Source organism: Ostrea edulis, chromosome 10 (genome assembly GCF_947568905.1).
Source record: "Ostrea edulis chromosome 10, xbOstEdul1.1, whole genome shotgun sequence".
Classification (NCBI taxonomy): Eukaryota; Metazoa; Mollusca; class Bivalvia; order Ostreida; family Ostreidae; genus Ostrea; species Ostrea edulis.
In genome coordinates, this window is record NC_079173.1 from 15,856,496 (window position 1) to 15,867,320 (window position 10,825).

General features: G+C 37.2%; 1 protein-coding gene across 4 annotated transcripts in view; it reads left to right on the plus strand.

The window, feature by feature from the left end:
• The window catches only part of LOC125667502 (GATOR complex protein MIOS-like), a 56,213-nt gene extending 55,133 nt beyond the window's left edge, over positions 1–1,080 (plus strand). For all 4 annotated transcript variants that reach the window (XM_056152089.1, XM_056152090.1, XM_056152092.1 and 1 more), the window contains one exon: positions 560–1,080. In XM_056152089.1, the coding sequence (XP_056008064.1) occupies positions 560–741 (182 nt within the window). In that variant the 3' untranslated portion in view covers positions 742–1,080. The remainder of the gene's footprint in view (positions 1–559) is intronic.
• The last annotated feature ends 9,745 nt before the right edge of the window (positions 1,081–10,825 follow it).

The following is a 10,825-nucleotide window of genomic DNA, read 5'->3' on the forward strand; positions in this document are numbered from 1 at the left end:
TTACACTAAATAGTGAATCAACTTCGACTGTGCCAAGTCCCGTGGGGATCTGGAATAGAATAGTTCCTCAGTACCCCATGCTTTTTGTAGAAGGTGACTAAATGGGGTGGTCCTTCAGATGAGACCACAAAAACTGAGGTCCCATGTCACAGCAGGTGTGGCATGATAAAGATTCCTCCCTGCTCAAAGGCCATAAGCGCTGAGCATAGGCCTAAATTTTGCAGCCCCTTGGTGACGGGTGACGTCTCCATATGAGTGAAATATTCTCTAGAGGGACGTAAAACAATATTTAATCAATCAATCAATCGACTGCACCAAAGTTTGAATACGCTAAAACAAGTACACATAGAGTAGCTGTTTAAATGCAGACAAACATTGTAATCTGACAGGTGTATAAGGATTAATGGATCAACGGATTAGCTGGGCTACACATGACCTTGGAAAAAGTCTTGACCAATGTACATTGATACAAGGATTAAGTTCCAGCTAAATCATGCCCCTAAAAGATCTGTATGATAGATGATATGCAGTTGATTAATCAAACTCATCTATTTTTCAGCATACTCCGTGAAGATGACGGCCATTGGCGATTGGTTTACCTGGTGTCAATCATGTCGACATGGAGGCCACGCCTCTCATCTGTGGGAGTGGTTCGCGGAGCACTCAGAGTGTCCTGTCACTGGTTGTCAGTGTAAATGTTTCACATTGGATCACTCAGCACGACTCAATGCTGAGAGTTAACAAAAACTGTTAGTGTAAATGTTTCACGTTGGATCACTCAGCACGACTCAATGCTGAGAGTTAACAAAAACTGTTCTAAAAACTACATCATATCATGGGACAAACATCTTTGATACCAATAGATGCTGGAAAAGCTGTAATTTTCAGACATTTGTCATCAAGATGGACTTTGATATCGGAGCAATGCGGTCACGTGATTCTTATGTAGTGGAAGTGGCAAAAAGACATGATTAAATCTACGCTGTTTGAATATGCGAGTTGCGTATTTTAGAAAGGCATGAGTAGAATCTACTTTTTCGGAACCTAAGAGTGTCTAACTAAATAAGCTCCTAAACTCTCGCCTTGTATTCTTGGGGGGTTCACTTTTGTTAGGTCGCTCGAGTTAACTCGGGTGACTTTTCATCAATGGTCATTGGCCGTGTGTTGTGCATTGGCTGTAAATTTTTTAAGTTTTCAGCCTCTCTTGAAAAGCTGAACCAACTTTAACCAATATTTGTATATATAAATCTATAGATTCAAGGAAACACAAGTTGTGAATTGCATGGTCTCTGCCTCGATCTAGGGGCCTGACCAAATCCATCAATATTGATGTTATCCTAAAAAATCTAATTCTTTACTTCTGGATGCCAAGCAGTCAATCCACACTGTATTGGCGTGACTTTAATAAGCAATGGACCCTTTCCCAAAACAGGGTTTGTGCTGTATAGGGGGGGGGGGGGGGGGGGGGGGGCTAAATTGTTCATATATTAGAAGTGCATTATATCTTAGTAAATTTTCTTTAATTATGGGAATCAAGCATTTAAACTGATGGTATGATTATAATGAGCAATAAGCCCTTTACCAGAAAACAGCTAGGTTTCATATTACAGGGTGGAACTGATTTGGGTATGATATACGCTTTTGTGAATGCAACCCTCTTGCGCATAAAAACAACACAACATCGGTGTAAGCCAGGTAAGCTTGACAGGCAGCTGGCATTTAATGATTTTATACCTAATACATGTACACGACAGGCACCCGGCATTTAATGATTTTATACCGAACACATGTATACGACAGGCAGCTGACATTTAATGATTTTATACCGAACACATGTATACGACAGGCAGCCGGCATTTAATGATTTTATACCTAACACATGTACACGACAGGCAGCTGGCATTTAATGATTTTATACCGAACACGTGTCACAGGCACTCGACGTTTTAAATATCTATAATAAAAAAAATTGTCTTCCTGTAAACATAATATTGACAATATTATGTTTACAGGAAGACAATTTTTTTTATTATAGATATTTAAAACGTCGAGTGCCTGTGACACATGTATACGACAGGCAGCCGGCATTTAATGATTTTATACCGAAAAAGTGTACACTAAAAGGCAGCCGGCATTTAATGATTTTATAACAAACAAACGTACACGACAGGACAACTGGCATGGATAAGCTAAGCATTGAATTTAGTATGGACTAAATGTAAAGAAACGCCCATCGTTGACGTTAAAACTTGTCCAGGAAAAGCTATAGATAATATTTAAGGAAGTTAGCTCCTGAGCTTTTGAGCACAACTGCGCAGGATGCTACAACTAAGTATTCACTGGTTCAATACTGATCCCATTGGTGCAAACATATTACACATCTATTGCTGAACCCTATCCAGTTGAAAAATTTTGTGTCAATTCAAATTTTGAAAGGGTTTGACAGGGACTATATTTTGTGGCGGAAGGATTCACAAATCAAAAAGTTCTAATTCTGCATGATATTACAGTTTCGGTTTCAACCAATGTATCGTCTATTTTTATACCCCTATACGTGTATTTCAGTTTTATAATTTATGATACAGGTAGTTGAGACTTGGAACTAGTTCAAATGTTGTAATTTATTAACTTGGTTGATATATTTTTCTAAACAGAACACCGATTCTTAGAAAAGTTTTAATTAATTTACTCGAAATTTTGTATAAAAATTCAGTATTTTCGCCAATAATTCTACTCCTAATATGTCCTTTTAAACTCTCAATTTTGATATCAAGAAGTTTTTTGTATATCAAGTGCAAAAAGGTCATTTATTTCCTTTACTAGTATTAATTTCTTTTTTCATCTGTAGTGTTAGAGGACATGATTATGTATCTATTTTATGCAATGATTGATTTGTGTTGCTTATGTTGTGTTGACACTAACACTAACAGAAAAATCAAGTTTAATTGAATAAATTTTAAGTGCAAAAGGGTCATGTTTAGGACACTATAGCTCAATAACAAGCGTTGCGACCCCAGTTTTTCTTTTTAATTTCCTAATTCTCCTTCAATGTAGAAATCAAAAATACACTTCTCAAAAAATTTACATTACTCCAAATGTCAGGTGCGAACGTCTTTAAAATAATAATTAAAAAAAACCTATGAAAATCTGCAATGTATTTTAGAAAATCCTCTTCACTCCTGGAAATCAAAGCAGGCAAACTCAAACTGGATCGAAAAAGGGGAGGCGGTGGCTAACTGATGTGTTTTGACTTAAATTTCCACAAGAGTTTTCATATTTTTTTCCCATTTTCTCAATGGCTTACATCACCTGATAAAAAATCGAAAATGGTATACATGTACTTATCTATAATTCAAACATTTGATAAGCACTATTATGCATTAAAACGGATGACCCGTGTCACAGAAGGTGTGGCACGCTAAAGAACCCTCACTACTCAATGGCCGTAAGCGCCGAGCAAAGGCCTAAATTTGAAGCCCTTCACCGGTCTTGGTGACGTGTCCATGAGTGAAAAATTCATTGGTTGAGGGCTGGTCACGTGGAGGGAAACAATTCGTGATGTCTCCCTCACGCGCAGGGAATAGATGCCCTTTAGAAGATAACTTTCATATTATCCTTCAGAATAATACAGTCAATTTCATTGGTCGAGGGCTAGTCACGTGGAGGGAGACAATTGATGTCTCCCTCACGCGCAGGGTGACAACTGTGTTGTCTCCCTTTAGAAGATAACTTAAGCGAGCAACGTAACCATAAGAAAATATGCGGGATCGTAAATCATAAACTTCAGCATCAACATTAACGGTCACAAATAACAATCGAGAAGAAATATATTTCCATTCTAATGCAATTTTGCATTTCACTTGATGTTTACGTTTTTGTCTTGAAATACATTACGAAATGTTTACGTTTGACGTTATGTTTTTGCGTCATTCTACTGTGATGTCACAATTGAAAGTTTCCTCTCGTTTAACTTTCACAAACCTCAATGATTTGCTTTCATTAACACATATATCTAGTAAATGTACATGTATGACATTGAGTGTAAAACAAAATAATGCATGTTAGTTAAGGGTAATATTTATTTCACCCCTTGAAAACTATTGTAAAGTTATCAGAATTTTCTGCAGAGAAAGTTATTAGGAATTTGTTCACGTTTTAAATTTTTTTTTTTTAAAAAAAAGGTACACGATACAAGTCAATAAATGTGTGATAGTGTTTTTAACGTTCAGATTCTTCAGGATAATAAAACTATTATGGACTGTTGTAATTGTATAATGGCTCTATTAAAAAATAATTAAAAATAGGCGGGATCGTAAATCATAAACTTCAGCGTCAACATTAACGGTCACAAATAACAATCGAGAGGAAATATATTTCCATTCTAATACAATTTGGTATTTCACTTGATGTTTACGTTTTTGTCTTGAAATATGTTACGAAATGTTTACGTTTGACGTTATGTTTTTGCGTCATTCTACTGTGATGTCACAATTGAAAAGCTTAAATATATATATATATATATATATATATATATATATATATATATATATATAACAAAATAATGTATGCAGTTGAGGGTAACATTGATTTCACCCCTCGAAAATTATTTATTACGAATTTGTTGACGTTTTAACTAGAAAAGGTACATGGTACAAGTCAATAAATGTGTGATAGTTTTTTTTAACGTTAAGATTCTTCAGGATAATAAAACTATTATGGACTGATTAGCAGGGAGACATCACAAATTTTCAGGTCCGAGGAAAGTTATCACCTTCGGGCGCATAGGTGTCCTCGGGTGATAATCCTACTAAGATCTGATAATTTGTTATGTCTCCCTGCTAAACAGTCCACAATTGTAGCTCAATAACAAGCATACAATTTGGACACTCGTGAAAACCTCGAGAAACATCCATCCTTCCTCTTTATTTTTCTAAATTTTGTTTGACTCGTTACTATCACTCTCTCTATGAAATGAAATGAAATCTATATGTTTAGTCCCATATAGCCTGCATGCAAAATTTCAGGTCAATCGGTTCCCAAACACCAGAGTGACAGTCAAAAATAGTTCGCTATGACAGCTCTCGGCGCTTTGAGTTCTCAATCAAGATATTTCATGTGACGGGAAGCACATTCCAGGAACACATGTAACCAACATATCGGTTCACAAACACCAGATATATTGCAGAGTTGCTGAAAATTGTACACAGCTCGCGGCGCTTTAAACTCTCATTCCAGAATTCTCATTTTTGGGGAGGCATGTCAGAGGGTCACTTGTAATCTACATACAAAATTTCAGCCCAATAGCTTGAATAGGTCGACAAACACCAGAGATTTGAGTACGAAAAGACAAACAGATCAAGTGAAACCACCCTTCCCGCATATAAGAGGGGGCACAATAAAATCTATTCTGTGTAATCTATCCTAAAAACATCAATGAAATATTGGCGGGCGACGATTTGGGGTGTACTAATGATAGAGCAATCTTGTCCCAAATCGTCGCCGGGGCAACGATTTGGGTTGCCGGGCGACGATTTAGGGTGTAACATACCCCTCCAAAATGTGCAACATCAGAGAAAGATCCCAGCAGACAGCAGTACTTTAAAACTTAGATCTAGTGGTGAACTGTGTCAGGGATCGTTTTCATTAGCCATCTTATTAAGTGTATCGCCATCTAGAGGCTGTTCTGCTGGAGTGTGCGCGCGGTGACAAGACATACAAAGAAGATAGGGATTTCGCCATAGAGTTCTACAGTGACGATTTGGACACGACATTCCTTTAGTCGCAACTGGAGAATTTGTGTCCATTTCCTAGTTGGTGAAGTTAGTGTCTCGGATGTCTCCAGCTTCCAGATGCCTATTCTCCGATGTTGTGAAACTCCCGATCCTTATTTTAGTGACGCCAGCTATTAATGCCACACGCGAGCGGATATTCTTTGCCGAGGAAAGACTGGTCTACATGCTACTATGACACAGGAAAGGCTGAATCATTTGATGATTCTGCAAAAGGAGGCTACAGATGCACTGTACAGTTCGGCAGTCACCAACGACTTTGTGTCAGCACGGGATGGACGGAGATTCATTTTTTGACGCTTTTAAAGTGCAATAAAACAATGTGCATGATTTCATGATTCAGAGTTTAAAGACACCCCCCCCCCCCCAAAAAAAAACAACCCCACACCGTACGGTTTCTCCACGGATCACTGAATGTGGGCGGAGCTTATCAATGGTCAATGTTATTTACCTGGCCAAGAGATCGGCTGTTGTGTATATTTTTATGATATACACAGGAAACTTCTCGGGTTATCAAAAACTATGATAATCAAGGCACTAAGCATGTTTTGATAACCTGAGAAGTTTCCTGTGTACATGTATATCATAAAAATATACACAACAGTCAATCTCTTGGCCAGGACCATGGATAAGCTCCGCCCACATTCAGTGATCCGTGGAGAAACCGTACGGTGTTTTTTGGGGTCTTTAAGGTCATCTTCGAGGACCCGTGACATTCACACCTGATGCCAAGCGTTTGGCGATGGAACTGTCACTACCTGTTCTAACGACAGTGGCGTAGCTTCCATTGAGGCAACCGAGGCAGCTGCCTCGGTAAAAAAAAACCACCTTTTACGTTGTTAAAATGTCGATAGCTTCTGGGGGGCACAGCCCCCCAGACCCCCTGCCTCGGTAATATTCGAACCCAAGCTACGCCTATGAACGACTTAGGTCTGTCGCGGCCGGGATTCGAACCTCTGCCTTCCGCATGCGTGGCGAACGCTCTAACCTTTGGGCCAATGAAATTGACTATTATTCTGAAGGATTATATTGCGACCCCAGTTTTTCTTTTAAATTCCTAATTCTCCTTCAATTTAGAAATAAAAAATACACTTCCCAAAAATTTGACATTACTCCAAATCTGTTTAAATGGCGTATTTTTCGAGTTTTAAAGCGACGAAATCCAAATCTATCAATATGTATATATTTACTTTCGATATTTTGCGCGCCATTATGTGTGACTACAGGCACTTGTTTCATACATGAGTCCCCCTCCTTAATAATACCACAAGGTACCTAACTAGATTTCGGACACCTCTCGCTTCAAGTCTCATTTTACGATTGGTTCGCTATTCATTCTCACTTTTGTGATATAATTCGCTTTAATAGACATTGTCCTTGCTGGTATATCCTTTTCAGCACCTTACACGAAGCCCCATGTCTGTAAACTACTTGTTTATTCATCGATTCCTACCCCTTAACATTTTCAGACGATCCATCTACTAAAACAACTTCCGGTCGTAAGATCAGAATATTAGAACGTAATTTGATTGGTTACTAAGTAAACTCACAAACTTGAAGGTAAACGTTATGTCGTTAACAACAACGCAACAGCTGATTTTTGACAAGGCGAAGAATGACCATTCTATACTGGTTTTGAGGCAGAGCGGCACCGGTAAAAGTCAGTTAATAAAGGAAATCGCTCGAGCATTGATTCACGATGGAAAAACCGTGTCCATAACAGCAACAACTTAGTCATATCTCATTAACGGATTTAAGGGGAGGGGCGCAGCTTGCCCCCCCCCCCCCCACCCCCCTCCCCTAAAAATTTCAAATTGAAGGTAAACCGTGGTATCTTGTTTAGAAAAATGTAAACGACAATAGAAACACTAATCTCTTCCACTCCCTGCCCCCCCCCCCCCCCCCCCCCCAGGGTTTCGCACTGAACCGCCCACTGAGGGGTATCAAGGCGTCCCCAAGACCCCCTGTCTCACGAAGTTACGCCCCCTAACCGTGATCCATGGATCCGCCCCTGCATCTTACAACATGCATGCAAGGGAGCATATTATGTTCCGGATCCCCAAAAGGATTAATATTTGTAGTGAACAAATCACTAATGGCAAAGATTGAAAATTAAGATTTTCACATAGCAGAAAAAAATTAAAAATGAAACTTAATTTGTATTAATTATTATTGTATTGAATTTGTGTGTGTGTGTGTGTGTGGGGGGGGGGGGGGGGGGGCTTTAATCAAGCGATCAGAGATTGAGACCTTTGAGAAGCAAAGGAAAGACAGAAGAGGAAAAAGGATATTCATAAAAATTGAAATATTTTGATATTTATGAATACATTTACTTGCAATTTCATATAAAAAAGGGAATGGACCCCCCACCCCACCCCACCCTTCCCGTGGCATGCAACAGGCAAGTGTTTACCACTAACACCACCCACCTAGAAATTCACTTTTATGCACAGCTTATATAAGTAAAAAATATGACAGTTTTTAAACAATTCTTAAATGGCTTACCAAAAGGCTGACAGATAACAAATCCACAGGTATCAGAATTTTAATCAGTAAATAAATATAAAGAAAAAAGAAAAGGAAAAAAAAAAACCAAAAAAACCTATATACATATATGTTAATAATATATATATATATATTTATATATATATAAATTAATTCTCGATTTGAGTCCGATTTTATTAAATTCGCCGAAACAAACCTATTCTCGGACACGATTAAGCTCAGAAATGATTTTCCTTTTCATCCGTCGCTTCAAAGGTCTAAACTCCATCGCAACAATCCAACAACGGATATCTCTTATCGATAATTTGAACATTCCCACCAATTAACAAGGTCTGACTACCATGACGTGAAGTCTTTTTTTTTTTCAACAGAGGTCTCAATTTACTTTTATGTTAGTCCTGCATAGCCCAAAAAATTATATTATTCCATAAAATAATTACTATTTATTTTTCACACGCAGTATATTTTATATCTATAAAAAAAATAATTCTGTCCGTAGATCTCAAACCGGAAGTTGTTGTAGATGGAACGTCTGAAAATGTTAAACGGTAGGAATCGATGAATAAACAAGTAGTTTACAGACATGGGGCTTCGTGTAAGGTGCTAAAAAGGATATACCAGCAAGGGCAATTTTTATTAAAGCGAATTATATCACAAAAATGAGAATGAATAGCGAACTAATCGTAAAATGAGACTTGAAGCGAGAGGTGTCCAAAATCTAGTTAGGTACCTTGTGGTATTATTAAGGAGGGGGGACTCATGTATGAAACAAGTGCCTGTGTGTGTGACGCCTCGTGCGACCTCGAGCGAGAAGGTTTGAAAACAGCTGTTAGTCATTTTATAAACGTATAAGTATAAGATTTAATCGATAAACAAGCCAATTATCACGTTAATAGTTTGTAGAAAACATTACAGTAAGATATTTTGAACCACTTACAGTGTACTAACTGTCAGAAGAAGGGATGGGGACTGAGATTGACTTTTTTCAATTTTTCGAAGGAAGTTCAAGGTGTGATTCTGGTAAAAAAAAAAAAAAAAAAAAATGGCGCAAGGACATTGCCATAAAAAGTCGCCTTTGCACTTTTTTATGAAGCAGTTGGACAGATACCCAGTTAAACTGTGAGAGAAAAAATTATGTAGAAGCTAAGCACAGCTGTTATGGTCTTCATCATTTCACAAAATACATATTCTCATCTTTGGAATAAAAAATGACCTTATAACAACATAATATATATATTTGTGCTCCCAGTTCTTACCAACTCGGTAGATTTACAAAACCTTTAAAGATCAAGACTCGCATTTATAGAAAATTGAATTTAATTGTAATTCTTAACTTCAGATATAATCATACAGCGCTTTCAAAATCATTAAAAAGTGACGCTGCGCTCCCACTTGCTAACGACGTGTAGATTACAATTTTAATCAAAGTACTGAAAGCCGGACTAGGAACAGGGAACGTCTCAAAGGAAACGAAATTAAAAATGTGTTGTAAATCTTCTCTGTTCATGTTCATTTTGAAAACCCGACCCTTGAGAGTTTTCACTTGACTCTAAATCAAATGGTACAGAAAAAAGAATAGTTTCCATCTCACTATATATGACTGTGAATTTAATGAACCAATATAAGTGGTGAGATATTTGGAAAATGGGATGTTTAAAATTTTACTTTCGTTACATATAGTATGTGAGTATCTGTTATGATATTTTCAGTCTTTGAAATCAACTGGAACGAACACTCGAATGTCAATTTAAAGTGACCTTGGGCTTCCGATAGGACTGTAAATCTAGGATGTTTTCCTATTAATATGTGTAGATTTTCATCTACAGATGTATTTTTTTTTTTAAATTATCATCACTGACATGACTTTACTGCATTTACGCATTTCATCAAGTAAGGGGGAAAGATGATAGAAATTGCACTGTGCTCTTTGCAGTAAATTCTCTTTGGCTTGTTTAAATAATCATACCGAATTTCTTGAGGTGACAATGAAGCTGTCAATGTTCGTAGATAAACGCAAATCTCGGATAAATTCTCAACAATGAAAATACATTTTCCAGACTCGAACGGTAAATCACTGCACTCTCTAGCATGGGGATCAAAGAAATATTACTTTGAATTGTAAAGACAATTCCAACTGCTGTTCCAACAACAAATATCATCAGCTTGGAAGATAATAATAATGGTTTATCGCCTGTAAAATCTGGGAAAATGAATCTACTTAATGTAATTGATTTTAATAGAACATGTACAAAACTTATCACATTTCATATGACAAGGGATATATTTAAGGGATACAAAAACAATGTCTAACTAGCACAATCTCATTTACTTCCGGTACAAATGACCCCCTGTATGTACAAATTTGTGTATAGTGTCTTTACATCATGTATAAAAATATTTATTGTCTTAACTTCTGTCATAAATAAAATACAATAAGCAACAGAGTCTTCTTTTAATTGAATTAGAAGACATTAATAGATATCCATCCCTTTGATGACAGTCAGTCTGCACTGTTCATGAATTTCATTCAG